We start from the raw sequence: 24,839 nt of genomic DNA, 5'->3' as shown, positions 1-24,839 counted from the left end.
TATATGGTACAGCTCAGGCCATTTTTTTTTCCTTCTCTCTACCTGATACAGGCTTTGAGAGCTAGAGAAGTTTTTTAAAATAAAAGAAAATTTCAGCCGGGCGCGGTGGCTCAAGCCTGTAATCCCAGCACTTTGGGAGGCCGAGACGGGCGGATCACGAGGTCAGGAGATCGAGACCATCCTGGCTAACCCGGTGAAACCGCGTCTCTACTAAAAAATACAAAAAACTAGCTGGGCCAGGTGGTGGGTGCCTGTAGTCTCAGCCACTCGGGAGGTTGAGGCACTGAGAATGGCGGGAACCCGGGAGGCGAGCTGCAGTGAGCTGAGATCTGGGCACCGCACTCCAGCCTGGGCGAACAGAGCAGGAGACTCCGTCTTCTAAAAAAAAAAAAAAAAAAAAAAAAAAAAAAAAAAAAAAAAGAATATTTCATATACAATTGAGAGACTTTGGCTTAGAAACTTCCCCTTTATTTAAATAAAACTCAGTAATCTGAAATGGCTGTCCTGAACAAGTGTTCCTTCTCACATTAGTTAACGATCATACATAACCCTCTTGGAATGTGTTTTTGCAGCCATAATGAAACAGTTTCCCTGGTTAAGAGGGATTATGACTATGGCTACTTTTGCTAAAAAAGAGACATTATTAGAATGGGCAAGCAAACACCAGGTGCTGCAAATATGAAGTTCAGTGTGGAAAATCATATTACCTTCTCTGATCTTTTAACATACTTTCTTTTCAGCCCATGAACTCTAAAGAGCAAAGAGAAATATTATATTAGTCCAAGTAGTAATAAGTCCTCACAACACTTCTGCAACTTTACTCTGTAAATAAACTTATGGACAGGGTTAAAAATGCTGTACAGATTCTACACAAGCAAGAAGTGAATCTGTAATCAGGCATCTATTGCAAACGACCCAGCACCAGAATGACTAGGAAGATGTATCTGTGAAAGATGATGTAGAAACCCATAATTATAAATCAAAACCAACTTGATAATAGAATAAGTGAAACACTAACACATTCATGCAAACTATACAAACACAGCACCTGAATAATAAAATAGTATTAAGCTTTCCAAGTAAGACAGTAATGAAAATAGAAAACATTGCCAAATACCAAGCTTTTCTAAAATTATCTCTGTCATGATGATGACAATGGTCAGAATGAGACAAATTGAAGTACAATTTTGTAAGTAAATATTTCTAATCTGTCCACAAGGCTTCACAGAAACTTCCTTAAGTAAATAAAAACCACAGAGTTAAATTAGTCCCACAAAAGTATGAATTTAAGACTTTCGCTGTGCCAGTTCCTGGCACACTGAACGCGTGGGTGGAATATGACCCAGGGTCTGGGTTCTGTGCATGTCGGTAGATATCCTCCTGTTGGCACCTGATATCATAGGTAACCTGAAAGCATCAGACCTTTTTCGGCAGGGAGGCCCTGGGATGAATATAACATATGGCACCAATAAGGAGATTCCCCATAAAATAAATGATGCATTGACAGAGCGTTTCTCAGCAGGAGATAACAGACTATGCCACTCATGAGAACATTTTGGAATGTTCATACCTATTACCACATGAGGGGACTATGGTCCTCCACCCTATTAACCGCTGTGCCTATGGGTCCTTAAGAGTTTGAAGAGGACCCTTACAGAACCGGAGTGTTTTACTAAACAGGCCAAGTGGCATTCTTATTATTATTAAAATGTCATCCACAAACTGAACTGTGCTAGGTAAGTAAACACTAGGAGGCTCACATGCTGTACATTTTAAATTTTATTAGGTTGGTGCAAAAGTAATTGTGGTTTTTGCTACTACTTTTACGGCAAAAACCGCAGTTCTTTTGCACCAACCTAATAATATGGCTTAACGTGAATATCACTTAGCAAATTTAGACTTAGTGTTTGGTAAAATTTGTCTGTTTTTGTTAGTTACATGTCAATGTCCTACCTTATTTTTCATTAAGCCACCAGCAAACAGTAGGATGTTTCACTTAGAGTAACTCATCTGGGAATAGCAAACATGTTACGGGACACTATTACCTCCCAAGATCCACTTCCTTTCTTCTGGAAAAAGAAGACTATACCTCCTTTGAAGTTAAATGGACTGTATGACTGGTTTTGGCCAACGCAATCTGAGCAGAAGTGGCCCAGGCCCCTTTGGAGCAAAGGCAGTAAAAGCCCAAGAACAACTCTCCATTCTTCCTCTTCTGAAGGGAAACTGGCAACAGAGGTAGCTACTTGTTCCAGATGGTGCTGTGAGCTCCACTAGCCTGTACCCTTGGGTGACTGTGGAGCAGCGTCCTCCGCTGATCTATGCTGGATACATACCATGGGTGGGAGATAAAACTGTGCCAACCACAACAGCACAGCGAGCTTCTCCTAAGTAACACACTATGCCACGGAGAGGAGGCGGCTCATGAGTGTAGAAACCACCACTTTCTTTTTTAAAATTATCATTATACAAATAACTCAATGTGAAAAAATTAAGAAAATGTAGATAAAATAATCCAAGATCCAGAGATATTCACTGATGCCTCTCTGGAATACATTCTTCCAAATCTTTTCACAGGCAGGTATATAAATGTGTATATATTTATACTTATTATGGCTCAAATGGGGTCTTTTCGCTAAATAACATGTGCACAACTTCACCCACATGCCTTCAAGCAGCCTGTGGCACATTCCGGGTGCACCCAGAGCTGACCTGCAGGGACAGCACTGACTGGTTCACTGCTGAGCTCCATGGCTGGCCAGGTCACTGCACGTCTCTGAGCTGTCTGCTCATCAGGGAAATGCAGATTTTAGACTAGATTAGGATTCCTAAGGTTCTTCCTAAGAACAAGGTGCAGATTCCTGACTGTTACATACCTAGGGAAATATTCCTGTGGCCTATATTAATTCCTGTGCCTTATATTAATACATAGTGGGCTCTTGTGAAATCTTTGTTGAATGAATGAGTGTATGTATATGTTCTGTATAATGAATAATTATTATGAAACTAATGACTTTATAGAAGAAAGAGAAATTCTGCATTATCTAGCTATAGTGCTAGATGAACCTATCTAAAATTAGAGGAGATCATATGCACCATGAACATTTTCTTAAACATCTCTGTTGAAAATTGTCATTATTACTATTGACAACCCCCAACCCAGCCAAGTTAGCATATGAACTGGTTTCAAAGTCTAATAAGAATCTTTGGAGATGACTGAGCCCTCCTTCCATTTCTGCTGTCAGGCCCATATGGCCTCTTTTTTAGTAGCAGGAGTCACCCTCTAATATGCTCACCTCACTTCTGCATATGTTCTGCCTCTTTGCACTTGGCAGAGTTTGCCTAAAGAAGAAACTTTCCTGGGTTACCCACCACCTACCACTGCCCTCAGCCCCACACCGAGACTCAGGCTTACCTTGCCCATCTACCAACCACTCCCTTACTTGCATCTGACATGCCAAGCTGGACTGTCAGCTCTATTCCTTCCTGCCTCAAATATCTGCTCATGCTAACCCTTCCACCTGCAATGCCTTCACCCCCATCTCAGCAGGTCAAAATCCTCTTGGCCCTGGCCTTTATTAGGTTCTCTCATTCAGGACCTCTCTAATGAAACATAATTTGGATCCTTCTTTGCTGCCTTCTTTAAATCTTCAAGGTCCTGGGTTATACCTCCCCCATGGCACTTGTGATGTTACCTGTTATCTGCCTTGCATGCATACAGCTCTTCTACTTATTGACCCTGATGTATTAGGCTAAACCATATGAAACTGCCACTTAGAGAGGCCAAAAATGGCTGAAAATTAGAGATTTCATGTGATTTAACACCCAGCAGTTATTTCAGACAGCAACAGCACACATGGAATTAAATTAAAGTTGATGTGCATGCCCTGATTCTCCCCTGGAAATTCAATTGATTTATCTTACAGACCATTTTGGATTTTTGCTCTTGGGACACAATCAGTCAAGGAAAAAATGGGCATAAGATTACAATCGTGTACATAGCAGGCACTCCATCTGCTACCTGGGTCAGGGAAGGCAGCCCTTGGGAATTCATGCTAAGATGGGAAAGATGAGGACTGAGTTAACTAGACAATGGACAGGGATTGGGAGACATCATCCTAGTAACAAAAAAAGGGCCTAGACCAGATGATAGAACTCTAACACAGAGTGTGTAACTGCTTCCATAAGCCAGCAGGTTTCCACTGCAATGCATGCGACCCACCCTGAGGGCATCCATCACGTCAGGCTGCTCCAAGAGCATGGGGAAGGTGGCCAGCATGGGATGGCTAATTAAATCTGAAATGCAAAACAACAGAAAGAATTTTATGCAAACTTCACTCAATGGATTTTATTGCAATAGACACAAAAATATGCAGATGAAAATTATTGTGCCAAATGATTTCTTGATAACACATTCTACACACTTTGACTTCTATGAGAGCTCAAAGCTGTCCCTTCAACCATCATTTGCCCCTATACCCATATCCTGGTGAGTTCCTGTATCAAATTAATGGAGCTTTTAGAGTGAGGGCAAGGAGGCTTTGAACAGAATAAGACTAGAAAATTTTGTTCTGTGTTTTTCTTCAACTTCTCTTTCTTCCTTATGGCTGTGGCATGGTAAAAGGAATCTTCCTTCCCCTTAGAGGTAGCCCTGCTCTTGGGAGACTGAGCAGAAACCAGGAAGCATTGGGGGAAAGGACGCAGAGGGACTGCTGCTCAGGTCTGATTCCAGTCCACCAGGGCTCAGGGAAGGACCCAAACTTGTGTCTGGAGCCGGCAAACAGTAGTAGGTGAAACTGGAAGAATTAAGAATTGAGGATTCTGGCCATATGACCAAACACAGCAGGGGAGAATATTGACATTTCACAGTAGATAATGGCACATGAAAATTCTGTGCAAAGAAGCACACCAGTAAAGACATGTCTTAGTCTGTTTGCACTGCTGTAGTGGAATACCTGAGACTGGTTAACAGAAACAAAGGAAAATTATTTCTCAAAGTTCTGGAGGCTGGGAAATCCAAGATCAAGGTAATGGCATTTAGTGTCCGGTAAGGGGCATCTTACAACATCCTCCAGAGGGGAGGAACACTGTGTCATCATGTGGCTGAAGGCAAAACGGTAAGTGAGACAAATTCCCTTGTCAAGCTCTTCTGTAAGTCTCTAATCCCATTTATAAGACAACAGCCCTCATGGCCTAATCACCACTCAAAGGCCCCACTTTTCATGTTACACTGGTAACATATGAATCTTAGATGGGACACATTGAAACCAGAGCAGACACTTTTGAAATGGCAAGGGCAAGGTATTCTATAATCTGGTGTCCTCAGTAGAGAAAAATTCATTCTTTAGATACTATTAGGATATTTTATTCTAATGATTAAATTCAAACGAAGTCAACAATTCTGAGTAAACTTCTTACCTATTGGGAAAACTAACAAGCCTTATCCGCTTTAAGAAGTCATATCATTCATGAAGTTTCTCAAGAGTCATCAAAATGAATTCAAAGGCAATGGTGATTAAAAGGCTTACCTGTCCTCCCCCTTAGAGTTATAATGATTCCTTGGGAACTTTCTGTGCTTCTCTGCCTTTGAGTTCCACTTCTACCTATATATCCAGGTGATAAGTCCCTGGGAGAGGACTTCTACCTATGAATGTTATTTGTCCACAAGTGCTAAGCCTCTCACTCACTCTGCTCCATCCATACTGGCCTGCCTCAATTTCAAGCCCTCCAACACATGCATGTCTTCTTTCCTTGGGTCTTCAGACATGCTGGCCACTCTACCCAGAAAGAATCCTTCCCCACACACTTCCCTCATAGGTCTAATTCCTCTCTCACATCTTTTGTTAAATATTACTCACTCAAAGAAGCCTTTCCTTGCCCTACACATTAATCAAGTCTTCCCAGTGCATGCTCTCGTTGCATATTTTCCTTCACAGCACTTACTTGAAAAAGGTAGAATGGATTATTCATGTAATTATGTGTTTGAGGTCTGGGATGCCTATGCCTGTCTCATTCACCACTGGGCCTAGCATAATATCTGGCACATACCAAGTACTTGGTACATATCTGGTTACTGATTTACTTAATTGAAAGAAGAGCCAATAAAATTAAACCATTTTTCTTTTTGGAGGCAATTATTATAACACATGCATTTCTCTTTGTAGGTTCAATCATGTATGGCAACTCATTGATTTTTAAAATTATTTTTTAACATTTTACTTGGTAAAAATTTCAAATGTACAAAAAAGTTTCAAGAATAAAGACAGTACATAGGACACCCAAATACTCCGTATCTGGATTCACCAATTTAAACTAATCCATTTGATACTTACACTTCATGCAGTAAGGACCAGCTATTTTGGTTGAGTTTGGTTTCTCTTCAAAATGATGATGTGCACACCAAACACATGGGAAAAAACAGATTACTCAGAGACATTAAAGGAAAATATGCCTATATTTGACTCGGAATCTCAAAACTCTAGAATTTGAAATGTGAAAATGCATATGTTTGAAAGAACTGAATATGTGTTGAATTCACAAAGCTCAATGCTTTGGATCCGAGGATGTCCCATAAGTAACGTATTAACATCAATGCTGTTCTAAATATTTTATTCCAAAAGTCACAATCAGAAATGGAAGATACAAGATGGTACAGGTTACATTTACTCAGAGTATGAAGTATTACTGCACAAAAGGAAATGGCAAAGCCTACTTACCAGTACTTTGCAAGCTCATCCTGTCTTTCAGGAGCACATCTCCAAGAATTTGTCGATAAAATATCAACAAGTGAACAGAACACATACTTCCAATTAATGTTTCTGGCAGTAGACTATTAAAGAAGGAAAAAAATGTATTCATTAGACAATCCCCTACAATCCAACCTATAATGTTTTGATGTATATTACTTTAATAAACAGTCCCAAATTTTGCTTTATTACTGGAACACATTTTTAACTATTTAAAGACAAATTTCTACTACAAGCAGGCCACATTATATTTCAGATGACTTTTTTTATTTGTTTACACTTTCAAGTCTCAACTCTGTGTTGCCATTTTTGTGCTTCCATGTTAGCATATATATACTGATGTGAAATGTCAAATAAAAAAGGGAAGCCACTAATTATATGTTTTGGAAAGAAGGGGACTAGTCAGTTACAAGCTTAAACAAGGGCATGTGGCTGCCATGCCTGATTTGGTGAATGCAGAGGAAATACAAATTCAGGCTGTTCACAGTACTGGGTGGAACATGGCAGGGTGTGACAGACCTGGAATAAGTCCTGACTTTGTCACTTCTTAGCTATGTGACTTTAAATTAATTAATCTGCTTGTGCTTTGGTTTCCTCATTTATTGGATACCAATAGTAATACTTGCATTTCAGAAGGTTACTAAAGAGATTAAAATGAAGTAAGTGTAGGCTGGGCACGGTGGCTCACACCTGTAATCCTAACACTTTGGGAGGCCGAGACGGGTGAATCACTTGAGGTCAGGAGTTTGAGACCAGCCTGGCCAACACGGTGAAACCACATCTCTGCTGAAAATACAAAAATTAGCCAGGTGTGGTGGTGGGCACCTGTAATCCCAGCTACTCAGAGGCTAAGGCAGAAGAATCCCCTGAACCTGGGAGGTGGAAGTTGCTGTGAGTCGAGATCGTGCCACTGCACTCCAGCCTGGGTGACACAGCAAGACTCTGTCTCAAAACAAAACAACAACAACAACAACAAATGAAGTAAGTACAGAGTGCTTAACGTAGTGTCTGGTATATAGTAAGGGCTAAAAAACAGAAAATAATTCAATATTGAAGTTAAATTGGTATCAGTTTAAAATAGATTGCTATAACCTTAGGATGTTATATGTAATATCAAGTTAAGTTGGTATTAGTTTAAAATAGATTGTTATAACTTTAGGATGTTATATGTAATACCATGGTAACCACAAAGAAAATAACTATAGAATATTTTCCAATGGAAAGTAAAAGGGAATCAAAATTTGTCACTATGAAAAATCAAACACAAAGGAAATCAGTGAGGGAGGAAATTAAGAACAAAAAAAGCTATAAGATAAGAAGGAAATGAGTAATAAAATGGCAAAAGTAAGTCCTTCTCTACTAGTAATCACTTTAAATGTAAATAAATTAGACTCCTCAATCAAAAGATATAGATTGGCAGGATGCACTAAAAAAGCAAGATTTAATTATATGCTGTCTATAAGAGACTCACTTTAGACTTAGGACACTCATGGGTAGAAAGTGAAAGAACAGAAAAAAAATATTTCATGTAAATAGCAACCAAAAGAGAACATGTTTAGCCATACTACTATCAGACAAAATAGACTCCAAGCCCCCAAAAAAGTTACAAGAGACAAAGAAAGATATTGTACAATCATAAAACAGTCAATTCACAATATACAACAATTATAAACATATATGCTGCAAACATCAGTGCTCCTAAATATATGAAGCAAACACTGACAGAATTGAAGGGAGCAATACACAGATCTATAATAATAGAGAAAATTTCAATATCCTACTTTTGATAAGGTATAGAACAATGAAACAGAAAATCAATTACACTGTAGACTAATTGGATCTAGCCGACATTTACAAAACCCTCTACCCAGCAACAGCAGAATACATATTTTTCTCAAGTGCATATGAGATAATTCTCCAGGAAAGACCATATGTTAAGTCACAAAGTAAGTCTTAATAAATTTAAAAAGATTGAAATCATACAAAGTATCTTTTTTCAATCATAATGAAATGAAACTAGAAATCAAAAGCAGAAGGAAAACTGGAAAACACATAAATATGTGGAAATTAAACACACTCAAACAACCAATGGTTCAAAGAAGAAATCTCAAGAGAAACTAGAAAATTTCTTGAGAAATGAAATGAAAACTCAACATATCAAAACATAAGATACAGTGAAAACAGTCCTAAGAGGGAAATTTATAGATATAAATACTTACATTAAAAAAGAAGGAAGAGCTCAAGTCACCAACCTAACTTCATGCCCTAAGGAACCAGAAGAATAAAACTAGCAGAAGGAAAGAAATAATAAAGATTAGGTCAGAGATAGACAAAATAAAGAATAGAAAAACAATAGAGAAAATCAACGAACACAAGAGTCTGTTCTTTGAAACGATGAACAAAATTGAGAAATCTTTACTGAGAATGACTAAGGAAGAAAGACTCAACTAAAATCAGAAATGAAAGAGGGGATATTACTATTGATTTTATAGAAATAAAAAATGTGTAAGACAGTACTATAAACAGTTGCATGCCAACAAGCTGGATAACCTAAATGAAATAGGCAAATTTCTAGAAACACACAACCTAATAAGGCTGAATCACAAAGAAAGAGAAAATCTCAATAATAAGTAAGGAGATTGAATCAGTAATAAAAAAAATCCCCTGATAAAGAAAAGCCCAGCATCACATGGCTTCACTGGAAAATTCTACCAAACCTTTAAAGAAGAATTAACACCAATTTTCCTCAAACTTTTCCAAACAACTGAAGAGGAATAAACACTATCAAACTCATTATGAGGTCAGAATTACACTGGTAAAAAAGCCAATAATACTACAAGAAAAAACAAAACAAGAAACTACAGGCCAATATTCCCAAATATTGATGCAAAATCCTCAACAAAATAGTAACGAAGTGAATTCAACAGCACATTAAAAAGCTTGTACACCATGACTAAGTCAAATTTATTAATGAAATGCAAGGATGGCTCAACATTCAAAAATCAATCAACATAAATACTACATTAACAGAATTAAGTGGAAAAACCCACATTATTTTCTCAATTAATGCTGGAAAAGCATAAAATTCGACACCCTTCCATGATAAAAACACTCAACAAACTAGGAATAGAAAGAAACTACTGCAACATAATAAAGGCCATATATGAAAAGCCAACAGCTAACATCATACTCAATGGTGAAACACTGAAAACTTTTCCTCTAAGATAAGGAACAAGACAAGGATCCTGCTCCTGCTCCTTTTACTCAACATAGTAATGGAAATATTTTTCTAAAAAAAGAAAAGTATCTTTGTTTGCAGACAAAATGATGTGGAAATATGTAGAATATATCTAGAAAACCCTAAATATTCCATGAAATATACCTTCAGAATAAATGACTAGCGAAGTTGCAGAATACAAAATCAACATGTAAAAATCGTTGTACTTCTCTACACTAACAATGAACAATTTGAAAAGGAAACTAAGGAAACAATTTACAATAGCATCAAAAAATCGTCAGAAATTTTAAAATATAAAAAATTTCAATATTCAGATTTCAAAATAATCTGGAAACATGAAAAGTGAGTTCTTTAAGACCCTCACACATGACATATAGTAAATACTGGGAATATATCATGCACAAGATTTAACCTTTGAAAGGACTCAAGAAAATATCTTAGATCATTCTAATATGTATTTCTAATCCTATTTTTAGAAATATATAAACTCTGTCATTAAGCACGAAGTAGGACCATATAGAAAATCTCAGAAACCTTACAAATGATACGTTGTCTTCTATCAAAAAGGAAGATGTCTTTGGGCTGAGAAAACCACCGAAGATTTAAAAGAGATCTTTTGTAAATTAATCCTTTGTCTTAATTCCTAAGATTATATTTTAGAAGGGAAAATCATCACAGAGGTAATATTCAGTCTTCCAGCCTGCTGGAAGAGAACAGAATGAATGTGACCACTGTTCTGAGGTAAGAGCAATGGATTCCACGAGTAATTAAGTTTCCTGGAATTAAAGAGGTATCCTTGACCACTCTTTAAATCCTGAATTTCTAGAAACATCTAAAAATATAATACAGGTTCTCTTAGCACAGTTATATTGATATACAGCATTTGATACATAAAGTCAGAAACTGTCTTTTTCCATCCTGGCTACGTTCTGATCCTGTATACATTTGACCTACATTTTAAAGACTGAAAGCAGGGGACCATTTCAGCTGCCTCAGTGTCACCACATGCTTTCTCAGGGATCAGGCTGTGATTCTGGGTTGTTCTAGGACCATGGACATGTTCATGAGCAGGGAACAGAACAACCTTAGTTCATGAACAACATGTTCATGCTCTGCCCGTTGGTCCACGGTCCCACCGCACAGTGATTCAGCTGCATGCCCAGCTCAGGGCTCACGATGAAGAACAGCCATGGTTTTGCCAGGGAAAGGGGTGGGAACTTCCTTCCTTCTGCTTGGCCCTCTCCTTTTCTCATAGACCTGCCTGCTTTGCCTGGCAGGCATTGGTCCACCCAGTGTGGGCACTCCTTTCCTTCTGGCACCTTCTCACAACATGAAGCAACGCTGCTTGCCCTTTATTAGATTTTCTTTAGAGAAAGCATCTGATTTTCCCAAACTTAAGATGACTAGAAAGTTCTGGGCTGCTAAAGGTTAGCTGAATTAAGTAAGTAAAATATCCTTCCCCTGAATTCACATGTAGACCAGCAAATTCTGGTGGCAAATTTCAATGAACACAATGAATGGGCCTCAAGCATTCAAGCAACTAACATTATTACCTTACTTATTTTTAGCAACAATATAAGGAAAGCAAAAGAGAAAAAAAGATGGAATTCGTCAAAACAAAGGATAATGAATTTATAGCAAATTTACACACACACACACACACACACACACACACACACACACAGGCAACCTACTTCTACAGATCAGGGTTTCTTGATATTCAGAACTCATGCACTGGAAATCTGAAGTCAAATTCAGGGCTTTCCCTCCTCAGGGGTTTATACACATGCCTTTGTTCAAATCACATCAGTTCAACCCTTTCGAAAAACAGCTCCAAAAGACAAATCTTGGTGAAACTGAAGCATCTATTTGCTCTCTTTTTCTTACGTTGACGAGGTCACCATGATCACAACTGACTCCACAAAACAAGACTGCCAAGACCCGTGAGCAGGACTCTGGTGCCATTGGTCTACACTGAATAATTCACATTTTCACAGGATTCCTGATATCCAAAAGATACACATGGGTAGGACTGCTGGCTGAGTCAAAGAGGGCAGTGTAAAGACAAACAGCAAGGGCACTGGGTAAAAATGGGCACTAATGCAAACTCTAACTAGGCTTTCTGCCCTTGGCCTTGCCTCCATTGCCTTATGTCCTTTGACATCATGGAAAGAGCCCTTGTCCTTTCTCCCTTGAGCAGCAAAGTTTGCATAAACAAAGGTGAAGTTTGTAAAGAAGGAAGGGTGAAGATGGAGGTAGGGTGTGCCTTTGAAGGAGAGGAGGAGAAGGACTATTGGTGTCATTACCTGTCTTGTTCTCCCATCCACTGAAGGTTTCAGGTCAGGGGAAGAGAGGATGCTGAAATGGATCAGTCCTGCCTCAGTCTCCACCTCCAGGGTGCTCAGGCTCAGTGATGTCCAAAAGGGCACAGGCTGGTGCCTAGCCTCTTACCTTGAACCCACAGCACAGCCCCACCCCGCCCCCGACTATGAAACCAAGTCGGGTTTCACTGTCCTCTGGTTTCACTCTCCCTGAGCTGGTTTCTGTGCAAGCCACCCTGGAGTTGCACCAGCAGTGTGTCCCAACTCACATTTGAAATTCCCAGGAGTATATATTTTGGGGTCATGCAAAGTGGAGAGGCAATTTCAAGCCAGCACTCAAGTCTCTCTGTGGAAGAGCACACACCAAGATGAGGCAGAGGGAGGCCAGAGACAGGTGGAGGCTGTGCAGAGGTCCTGAAGAGTATACTTTTACACTAGCAGGGAGAGCTCTGCTTTGAAATTATTTCACAAACATTTTTCGGGTGCCTATTCTGTACTGTAATGAAACAAATGACGCAGTCCTGAGGTATGGAGGACAAGGACACAGGACCTTTAAGAACCCAGCATACAGAAGAGCATTCACTGCTTAAGAAGAAGGGGCTGCCTTGCTAACTTCTGCACCACACAGTTCAACTTGATCTTGAGGTCATACAAAGTATCTGAAACCCAGTATTTGAGGCCAAAGAAACATTATTAAGAGCTGTACCTGAAAGACATGCATGGGAGTGCTTCCGGACTCTTGGAAGCTTATTAACAAGATGAGTAGTGGGGAGGCCAAAGATGCAGGAAGAATGGGGCCAAACAAGATTTGGTTTTTCTTTCACAAAGACTACTACTGTGCTGCTTTCTTTCTAATCTTGAAAAATCACAATTTTCCAAGGAAAGACTGGCCAAAAAAGAGGATTTACAGGCTCTATGAACATCCAAGGGGGAAAAAAGCTAAGAGAGTAAATACTACCCACAAACACATTATTAATGGCTATTGAAAGATTGAACTGTTAACACTATAATTATAAAATAAATTTCAGTAGTAGTGGTAAGAACAAGGGATATTTAAGCTAAGACTATGATCTGGAATGAGAAAAACCATTCAGAGGAGCATGCCAAGTCTTCACTGACTTCCCTACTTCTTAATAATCTGTGAGCAATGGGCAGGTCATGGTGGGACAGTTCAACTGCAACATTCTCTGTCCCATGCCATGCTCTTCCTTCCCCCTCTTGTCCTCGTGCCTCCTCTGTGGAGCTCCTTTCCTCTGCATCTCCCCAGTCCTTCAAAGGTGATTTCAAATGTCCTGATTTTACCAGCTACACATCTTCATTTGAACAAATTTTATGATATAGCACCATCTACCTGGCTTTATATTTACATGTATCTATATATAAGACAATTACAGTAGTAAAATAATTACAGCTAACACTATTGTGTTAGTTACTATGTGCCACACACTGTAAATACTGGCTAAGTGTTTTATATGTTTTCTTTCCATTAAACCTCATTACAGCTTTATGGGGTTGATATTATTATGTCCATTTTAAAGATATAGACATTAAGACCCTGACAGAGATGTCAAATGTCTAGTCTAGGAGGGTACTGAGTGAGAAACTGATAGATCTGAGATTTTATTAGTTTACAAACTCCCCGAGGAAAAATGTAAATTTAAAACACCATGAGAAACCACTACTCTCATTTATTAGAATGGCCAAAACAGAAAAACTGATCATATCAAGTGCTGTCAAGAACATGGAGTAACTGGAACTCTCATACATCGCTAATGAGAGTGCAAAGTGGTACAGTCATTTTGAAAACAGTTTGGTAGCTTCTTACAAAGTTAAACTTCATACGTCCCAGTAATCTCACTCCTAGGCATTTATACGCATGACAGATGAAGACATATATCCACATGCAGAAAATTTGTATACAGATGTTTAAAGCAGCTTTATTTATAATTGCCCCAACTTAGAAACAACCCAAATGCCCACCAACTTGTGAATGAATAAACACATTGTAGTATATCAAAGGGAATTCAAATGCTCCTCAACTTATGGTGGGTTATGTCCCTAGAAACCCATCACAAATTGAAAATATCGTAAGTTGAAAATGAGATCGTAAGTTGAAAATGCAATTAATACACCTAGCCTTTTCTTTTTTTGAGTCAGGGTCTCACTCTGTCATCCAGGCTGGGGTGCAGTGGCACCATCACAGCTCACTGCATCCTCAACCTCTTGGGCTCGAGCAATCCTCCTACCTAAACCTCCCAAGTAGCTGGGACTACAGGTGTGCATCACCATACCCAGCTAATTTTTTTTTTTTTTGGTACAGATGGGGTCTTGCCATGTTGCCCAGGCTGGTCTTGAACTCCTGGCCTCAAGCGATTCTACCATCTCGGCCTCCCAAAATGCTGCAATTATAGGTGTGAGCCACCATGCCCAGCCTACAACTAGCCTATTGAACATCAGAGCTTAGATAGGCCTACCTTAAACATGCTCATAACACATTAACCTACAGTTGGGCAAAATCATCTAATACAAAGCCTATTTTGTAATAAAGTATAAATATCTCATGTAATTCATTGAATCTGTACTGAAATATAGTGTCTACTGAATGGGTTTTGCTTTTGCACCATGGTAAAGCTGAAAAATCTTGAGTAAGTCAGGGATAGTCTGTACTATTTAGAACAAAAAGGAACAAACTATTGGCACATGCAATGGCATGGGTAAGTCTCAAATGCACTAGGCTAAGTGAAAGAAGCCAGACTCAAAAGGCTCCCGAGTGTTATGATTCCATTTGCATGACATTCTGGACAAAGCAAAACTGTTGGGAAAGAAAATAGGTGTGACTGCCTGAGGCTGGGGCTACAGAGCTGACTATAAAGGTGCATGAGATAACTTTTTAGAGTGAGGGAAAGTTCTCTATCTTGACTGCAGTGGTAATCACAGGACAGTATACATTTGTCAAAACACAAAGAACTATAAACTAAAAAGAGTAAATTTTGCTGCATGTAAATTATATCTCAATAAACTTGACATTAAAAAAAGTTCCCTGAGAGGTAGAATCCCTGAAGGTAGACTAAATTGGTAAGCCCCATTTAGTCAAGTCTTCTATTTACTAGTTAGCTGAAATGACAGATTTGGTTAGAAGAGCTAACTAGTAAATAGAAGAGTAAGCTAATTTCAGCTTTGTTACCCATTTCCCTTCTGACCTTTGGAGAATTGAAGAGGACAAAACTATTATAACAACAGATGACTAAATAGGAGGAGAAGCCAAAAGCAGAGATGGTCTCCAAGTGCTGAATGATCCCAAATCCACTGCACAGGTAAGCAGGTACTAACCTTAGTACATTTCTGGATCTTCTGTTCAAGGATCTCAGTTTCAGTAGAAGTTGAGGCTGCCTTCTCATTGCCATCATCTGGTAGAAAACACTGCCATGTGCTTTTAAGAAAAATCAAAAATAACTCATGAAACTTTAAGTACTTGAGACAGTGAGTATAATAAAATAAGTATTTCATGAAAATATACCACCCAGTAGTGCTGAATCGAATGAAAGGCAAGAGTCACCCATATACCCTAAATGAGCTGAGAGACCTCCCTACGGGCACAGGATTGTTTGCTAAATCAGATGAGTTACAGCATTACTGCTGCCAGATTACAAAGGAAAACAGCATATCTGACTCCAGGTAGAACTAACTGCATCCCAGACCCCAAACTCCTTTCTGTTCCAAAAAGGCAGGAATAGCATTGTGAGGGCAGCGGAGGTGGCGTGTCCTGAATCACAAAACAAGTAGAGGGGTGACTGAGGAGTGGAAATGGAATTCCAAATCTGCCAGGCTCTGAGCCCCATGAGGCAATGACCATATCATTCTTGCTCTTCATTCTCCCATTATCTAGCACAGTGCCTGGTTAATGAACATAGTAAAAGATGCTCAATATTTCTAGAGGGCAATTTGGCATGCCTATTAGTGTTTCAAATGTCTGCATCCTTTGACCTAGCGATAGCCAATCTCTGTATTAGTCACAAGTATCAGTTCAGTGGTCAGTGAAAACGAACTAATGCATTAGTTCTCATTCTTCATGATTTCATTCTTCATGATTTCTTAGAGTCTCATATGTGTTACCAAGAAAATAAGTACTTAAAATGATTAAAATTTTATACGAAATGACATATTTTAAAAGAGTGAATCCAAGTAAAAAATGCTATGCTTATTAGAACGTAGCTACCTCTCGGATGCTTCTATTTGTTTACTCTTTAAGGAAAGGAAGACAACACATGAGAGCCATACCTCTTCTGGATACTGAAGGGTCCACGTCAACACCTTTTTCATAAGGAGTACCACCATTCAAGAAAAGCACATAAGTTCTATAAAAGAATAACATACAATGACAGATAGAAGCTGTGGACATTTAGAAAACACTGGAGTCTGTAGTTAAATATTTTTTAGCACTAATATACTCACAGACATTTCATTTAGGCCTCATTGGTAAATGAAAAGAATAACTGTTGATCCCTCCATGAGGTACTATCTGGGCTAATAAACAGTCTTTCTTCCTCATTATAAGCTGCAGAAAATTATCTTTCCTAACTATGCACTGTAGAAAATACATTTTCCTTGAAAATGAGAAAATTAATTCAAGTCATTAAAGTGTTCAGACCTTAATGACTTATGTTAATGACAAGTGATCGTTTTTTAATGTATTTTCAAATGTGTTGAATCATTATTTGAAATGAGGCCATTATGAACTTATATTATTTTAAAATATAAAAGTACTATGTATGTTGTTATAAAAGTTTGAATGGCAGAGAAATGATAAGTGAAAAGTGAAAAAATCCCTCCCCATGCCTTCTTCTCTAGTTTGGTTAATCTCCTGCCCTATCTTTTTCTATGAAAATGCAAACAAATGTATAAACACGGTGAATTTCAAAACTAACACATGCTTCAAAACATACTACATGCTTTTCTTTTGAAGTCACATACTAAGTGTAGAAAGAAGGTAAAAGAGCCCTTTAATTGTACTGCACCATCTTCTCAATTCTGCTCCTCAGAGGTAACTTCTGGGAACAGTTTTGCTTTGTTTTGTTTTTGCTTTTTTTGAGGCAGAATCTCGCTCTGTCACCCAGGCTAGAGTGCAGTGGCATGAAAACTGCTCACTGCGGTCTCAACCTCTTGGACTCAAGTAATCCTCCTAGCTCAGCCTCCTGAGTAGCTGGGATTACAGGTGTGTGCCACCATGCTTGGCTAATTTTTTTATTTTTGTAGAGACAGGGTCTCACCATGTTGTCCAGGCTGGTCTCTAACTCCTAGGCTCAGGTGATCCTCCCGCCAAGACCTCCCAAAGTGCTGAGATTGTAATCATTGTGAGTTACCTCACCTGGCCCACAAATAGTTTTTAATGAACAAAAGTGGAGTTGCAGTATTCAAAATATTCTGCAACTTTTTCCACATACTAATACACTGAAAATGTGTCTATATTAATACACAGAGCTCTACCTCATTTAAAAAAATAGCTGTGACTTCACTTTCAGAAAGATGGAATAGATAAACAGTTCCTTATTTCTTCCACTAAGCACAACTAAAAACCCTTAGCATATTAAAAGACAAAAACAAAAAAGCAAATAACAATCACGAGAAACCTGGCACCCCGGGTAATGCACCCTCTAGGATGATGTCAAAGGACTTGTAGAGTCAAGACTACTACCTCTTCCCAATGGCAACGAGGCCACATAAGGAGCATTATCTAAATTAATCCTCACAACAAGCCTTTGGAGTAGGAATTATTACAGTCTTCCAGATTAAAGATGGGTGAAATTCAGACTTGGAGATGTTAAGAAATCCACCTACAGTTACATGGGTAGAGCTGGGACTGGAGCCCAAAATTTTATAATCCAAATTTGGGATCTTAATCACCATCCTACTGCCTGCCCATTTGTGTCCCTTCTTGAATTTGTTTATATCCTAGATTTAGATCTTTCTTTTCCTCCATTTTAAAATATGGATTATCTTTTTCTCATTCATTTTTGAGAGTTCCTTTTATATTAGGGATAACGGTCTTCTAACTCTTCTGTACATACTGTAGTATTTGCTTCCAGTCTGCCTTTTGATCTTAAAGTTTAAATCATTTACTGTGGTTGCCACTATGATTTCAATGTCCCACCTACAGAGGAAGGGTAGAGACTCACAGAGGACCTCTGGACTCTGGACTTAACTTTCCCACTTTTTGGAGACAACTAGGCTCTATTTTCAGCATGGTGAAATGTGTTAATACCATAGGAAATTACTGAAAGAATATTCTCAGCAGACAGCTAGTGCAACCGTCTTTTAAACTACCTCTTCCCTAGGAGTCATTTCTTCCTCCTGAGGATGAGATTGTGCATGCTGTTTCCATACACTGCCTAAACAACACTAAAGTCAACATAAAAGGCCCTCTCCCCAAAAGTGATTGGCATGCTCACAGAACAAACCTGAGGTCTCTAGAGTCTAAAAAATGAATTGTTACAGAAGTATTCATTCGTTAGGAATACATAGCCAACTTACTTTGCTGGAATAGGAACTCCACTGGCATCAAAAAGTTTAAGAAACACCCAGCCACAACTTAACTCTCCTCTTTCTCCAGTTGACTAGAAAATAAGACAAGTATATGAAACTTAAGGTCTGAACTTGTCAAATTTATAAGCACATACCAAGTCCTTTTAAATGAACAAAATAAGTATTCACCTTTAGAACTAAAAAGTTCTTCATAAGAAAACAAAATGAAACATAGTAGAGTCCCATTTTGCCTGCAGGTCAGATATTAAAGGCAGTATATCAAGTGACAATCGTATTTTGTCAAAATTGCTCGCAAAAATCCCTTAAACCAATGATGTGGCAACTGTTGCCACTGTCTCTTGACTGATATAAGCATTTTGTGGAGTGATCTCAAATCACATCAGTACTACATGGGATTATGAACCTTTGTTTCACTGACAGAATGCAGATATTAATCATTCAAGGGCTTTTCTGCTTGGAATTTTACCCCCACTGTCAGTTGCTAGAGGCCCCCAAGGCTTCCTTTGGGGGGCCTGCTCCTTTCCCCAGTCCTACCCCCTCCACAATACATATAGATGAATTTGCCTTAAACAAATGAATGGACAGTGTAATACCATCAGTGTAACATCTCTATAATGCTCTCTGGGTTACCATGAGGTCAAGTACCTATACTATACCTATCAAGCTATTATTAGTATGTGGAAACATTTAGTTGCTAGCACAGAGCTGCACCCACTGGTTCAGTAGTTTATATGACATAAGTTAACCCAAATTCCTGGTGTTCGCTTTATAAAAGTCACTACTCTGCCAAGTCCCTTAATTAGAAACCTTAGTTACAAGGCTAAGTATACTCTGCTCCTGGAGGACAGAGGTGAACCATGGGACTGGGATGCCAGCGAGCATCTTTTATCACTTTCTGCAAAGTTCCATCCTTTTTGAATTTTTATTCTTTAAAAGCACTGGAGTTCACTCAAGCTATAAATGTGAATAAATACTCTTTTATTTTAAATGCTATGAAAACAAATCAGCACACATAAAATTAGAATCACTAGCATTCTCATTCCTCAAGGGATTAAAATTCTATTATACATAAAGACCCCAAGGATTTCTTTGTCAACAGACACATTTTTTAACCTTCCCTTTTAACTGATACATTAGAAAGCCTTATCTTTCAACAGACATACATTGCGAATATAAGAAATTCCAAGTTCAAATAATATTCCAATATCTGGAGATGCAGAATTGGACCTGATAAAGCAATCACCATCAAGCAAACATGGCAAGATGCGACTAACCTGAAATGATAAAGAAATTACAGTTATTGATAAAAATAAAAAATGGGAGGAAGGGGGTTTGACATGGTTTGAACAAATGTCCCCACCAAATTTCATGTTGAATTGTAATCACAATGTTGAAGGTGAGGTCTGGTGGGAGGTGTCTGGGTCACGGGGGCAGATCCCTCATGGTTTGGTACTGTCCTCACCATAGTGAGTTTGTTCTCAGGAGATCAGTTTTTTTAAGTGTGTGGCACCTCCTTCCTCCTTCTTGCTCTTGCACTGTCACGTGAGATGCCTGCTCTCCCTTCACCTTCTGCCATGATTGGAAGCTTCCTGAGGCCTCCCTAGAAGCTGAGCAGATGCCTGCGCCATGCTTCCTGTACTGTCTGCAGAACCATGAGCCAATTAAACCTCTTTTCTTTATAAATTAACCAGCCTGAAGCATTTCTTTATAGCAATGCAAGAATGGCTTAACACAGGGTTTCAGCCCTATTTGTTAGTAAATAATTTATGCCTTTGCATTATAATAAAAGTCTTAAGAAAACAAAAAGCAGATGGACTGAATTCATCTGTGCCAATTATTATAAATTTTAAAAATTTAACTTCTCTTTTAAAGGCAAAATACCTTTACCTTCGCTTATCCTTTGTTTAGAGTAGAGGCTAATAGTACTGTGCCTAGGTCTCCAGAGGTGTTACAAATAATAGTTTATAGACATTATAAGATATTTATATCAACCACTGTTCTTTGTAAACAGAACAAAAATTCAAGACTTACTACACATATTTGCTCAACTTTCCTGATGTGTGCCTTCTGAATTTTCATTTCTCTTCTCTTTTGCTCATTCAATTCCCTTTCCCCAGACAACCGTATCCCTCCCTTCTTGCCTGTAAAATCTATCCATCCTTCAAGATCTAGTTTCTCTTCTAGAAAATTTTCCCTGAGCCAAAGGACTAGAATTAACTTTACCCTCCTGTGTGCTTCCAAAGCACCTGGAGCTCCAAAACCATTACAATCTGCCTGAGTGGTAGTTACCAACAGTACTCACCCCACATGGCTACTCTGATTAAATAAGGTAATGTACATAAGAGCCTGGCACAGGGCCTACACACAGTTAGGGTTCCAAAAATAGATGGTATTGTTTTTCTTCATGTATGTATTTTCCCCTACTAATTTTGCTGGAATAAGAACTCCACTGGCATGAAAATGTTTCCACATGCCTAGGAAAAAATGCTTGCATGTAATAGATATTTAATTTCATTCAACAGAATAACACATACTCCCAACAGTTCTTCTTTCTACCCCAGGAAAAATATTTAAAAATTCTACCCTAAATACTTAACATACACAGAGATGTAATGACAGAATTGTGAAGTACTGTGCCAAAAGAGAAACTGTGCTTCTCACTGGAGGAAGGGTGCTAAGAAGATCAAGATGGAGTTTTAGGAGGTGTGCTCTCAACAAGTGTGGACAGGCACAGCACACAATTGAGGTGGCTGGCCTCATCCACACCCTGAGTCCTCTCATTGGACCTCCATCTTGCCTTAAGATCTTTTGATGCAATAAGAGGGAAGGTAACTAAGGGTTTTAGGATGCAGTTATACAAGGGAGTTAGCTGTGGGAAGGAAGTAAATACTGAATTAATGAGACCTTGGAGGTAGACGAAAGTACGTAAAATAAAATATAGACAATTGATATTATAAAAACAACATGAAGACATCTTTGTCCTCCCTACATCTATGCAATGCTGACTTAGTGGTTTAAACCCACCTAACGCCATTCCAGTCTTGACAGTATGTGGGTGTAATGTAGCAGTCCCTTAGGCGTCATCCCTGACATTATCTGAAGAAAGCACAGCTTTTATTACCACAGTTGGAAGATTTCATCTTTGAAAAACACCCCACTTCCTAAATGTTATCTTTATGTTTTCATTTTTCATCAAACGAGAATTTTCTAAAAATGAACCCTGAAACTGATTGAATGGGATGATTCATAGGAATTATAACATCGGTGAGTCAGAAACATGAGTAATTTTTATCAATGTCCTCAAAGAACACCAAATATAAAGATTTTTATCTGTCCCCACATATTCTGTGCTATTTATAGAAATATGAATATGTTCTACTTTGAAATGCACTCCACTCATTCAGCAGATTACTTACCTGGGAAGAAAAGGTCCATGTTTGGGGCTTTTTAGATTGCCATGTGGCTCTGACTGTATGAATGTTGCTCAGAACCTGAAATGAGATTTTCCCTTTTGAAATCATGTAAAAAGCTCTTTGAAACATCACCACTTCCATGTCCCAAAGAGTTAACAGTGGCTACACTGAGTGAGGAAGATGGCAAGGGGAGAACTTTCACTTTTTACTTCATGCAATTCTGTAATGTTTTTCTTTTTATATCAGGTATGACATAAATGAAATCAGAGTTGGACTCCTATGTTAGTAATAAATTATATTAAGTGAACTCCTTAATATCTAAGATAGGTTTACCAGAAAAGCAATTGAAATTTTGGGTAAAAATGGCTTTTTATTTATCTTATTTATTTACTTGTTTAGAGAGGGAGTCTCGCTCTGTTGCCTAGGCTGGAATGCAGTGGCATGATCTTGGCTCACTGCAACCTCCGCCTCCCAGGTACAAGCCATTCTCCTGCCTCAGCCTCCCAAGTAGTTGAGATTACAGGTCCCTGCCACCACGCCCAGCTAATTTTTGTAGCTTTAGTAGAGACGGGGTTTCACCATGTTGGTCAGGATGCTCTCGAACTCCTGACCTGAGGTGATTTGCCTGCCTCGGCCTCCCAAAGTGCTGGGATTATAGGCATTAGCCATCGCACCCAGCAAAAAAAATGGTCTTTTAAAAGAAAAGATGTGACCTGGTTGAGCACAGTGGCTCATGACTGTAATCCCAGCACTTTGGGAGGTTGAGGCAGGTGGATTACATGAATTTGGGAGTTTGAGACCAGCCTGGCCAACATGATGAAACCCTGTCTCTACTAAAAATACAAAAATCAGCTGGGCATGGTGGTGTGCACCTGTAATTCCAGCTACTCGGGAGGCTGAGGCATGAGAAGCCCTGGAACCTGGGAGACGGAGGTTGCAGTGAGCTGGTACCACACCACTGCACTCCACCTGGGCAATGGAGTGAGATTCAATCTCAAGAAAAAAAAACAACAAACATGTGACCCATACAAGCATTTCATAGGCAGTTCATTTACTCTGTCACTAAGACAGATAATCCTAAGAGTTCCGATACAGTTACATTTTTTTCCTCAAGATCTCTAGGCCCATAAATTATATTTTTCTTGAAATTCAATCTCTTATAAAATGCTCTATGCAAGAAGTTCACCATAAAATTTACATAAAACAATGAAACACAATGGGAACAAAACTTTATGGAATGAAGAATTCAAATGCTAAAATGCTATGGCCAAAATTAACATCTTCCAAAGGAATGGATAATAGATAATTTTTATTTTAGATGAAAATATTCTAGTATAATACTTCCAAAACAAAGCTTTAAAATAATAATTTAAAATAATCCCAAATGTGTTACATTAGGTCAAATTCAACTCACTGTATTCCACATCCCCAGCAGTGGGAATATAGGAGTATTTTATGGGCAGCTGAATTGTCTTCCACATTAATAAAATCCCACTTCCTTCAATTACTAATATATACTTGTGTAAACTTTTTCTGAAATTATGTATATTTACCACCCGGACTCTTGGAATACAAACTCCTTGTAATTACTACCTTGTGATTACTGTAAGACAGAATATTATTTATTCTAAGGTTCTTCTTCGTTTTTTAAGAAATGATTTCTACTTCTAATGGCCAAGAAGTCCTTTGTTATAATCAAAATTGAAATCCTATACTATCTCTGCTTTTATTTTTTCAATTGGGAGAATCCTAATTTTGAAGTTCAGAATCAAAAGTAACTTCTTCTGTTTGATAATTTTATATCTTTCTTGACATATTGACTCTAAGAACTAAAAAGGACTTAGTCCAACCATCTCATTATGCATTTCAGAAAACTGCAGCCACAGAGGGTGAATGACTGGCTTAGAATCACACTGCTTTCTCTACAAAACCAGACCCAAATAATGAAGAAATGAAGAGTCAAAATAATTTAGAGATATTTTGTTCAGGAAACTGCATTAAAAACACAAGAGGGGCTAGGTGCAGTGGCTCGTGCCTGTAGTCTAACTACTTGAGAGGCTACGGCAGGGAGATTGCTTGAGCTCAGGAGTTTGGGACCAGCTTGGGCAGCATCGTGAAACCTTGTCTCTATTTTTTTTTTTTTTTTTTTAATAGATTGCGCCATTGCACTCCAGCCTGGGTGACAAAATGTACAAGAACTTCTCAACCAGTTTATGCTTCAACATAGCCATTCTGCTCCATATATGAAGCAATGAAGCAGTGATAGTTAAAAAGACAGAGTAATACCCAAAAGTAAGATGAATATGTCAATGGACCACAAATAGAAGATAGAAGAGCAAGGTGAGACTAAAACCAGAGGTTTCCTGGGCTCTGAGTCCAGAAGGAGCAGGTGGTAGCAAGGGGCTGGATTTGTATGTTATATAGGCTGAAGGTACTCACTCCATAATAGAGAAATAGATATTGCTTTACTGCTGCTGGAAGCCAGTAGGGTTTAAAAAAAAAAAAAAGTTGCCCCTCCTTCTCATAAAAAGTAGTGAGCCTAAGCAAGTAGGAGGACAAAGACATAGCCATGACACCAGGATCA

At 38.6% G+C, this 24,839-nt stretch overlaps 1 protein-coding gene across 1 annotated transcript in view; it reads right to left on the bottom strand.

The window, feature by feature from the left end:
• NPHP1 (nephrocystin 1) overlaps window positions 1-24,839 on the bottom strand; it is a 69,985-nt gene that overhangs the window by 1,560 nt on the left and 43,586 nt on the right. The window contains 9 exon segments of the mRNA XM_017872319.1: window positions 708-738; window positions 740-750; window positions 4,220-4,293; window positions 6,714-6,826; window positions 15,633-15,732; window positions 16,581-16,657; window positions 18,831-18,913; window positions 20,006-20,116; window positions 22,259-22,333. Of these exon segments, the coding sequence (XP_017727808.1) occupies window positions 708-738; window positions 740-750; window positions 4,220-4,293; window positions 6,714-6,826; window positions 15,633-15,732; window positions 16,581-16,657; window positions 18,831-18,913; window positions 20,006-20,116; window positions 22,259-22,333 (675 nt within the window).

The sequence above is a fragment of the Rhinopithecus bieti genome, unplaced genomic scaffold (genome assembly GCF_001698545.2).
Source record: "Rhinopithecus bieti isolate Rb0 unplaced genomic scaffold, ASM169854v2 scaffold_7528, whole genome shotgun sequence".
Lineage (NCBI taxonomy): Eukaryota > Metazoa > Chordata > Mammalia > Primates > Cercopithecidae > Rhinopithecus > Rhinopithecus bieti.
The sequence above is the reverse complement of the archived record's forward strand: the minus strand, read 5'-3'. Positions and strand labels throughout refer to the sequence as shown.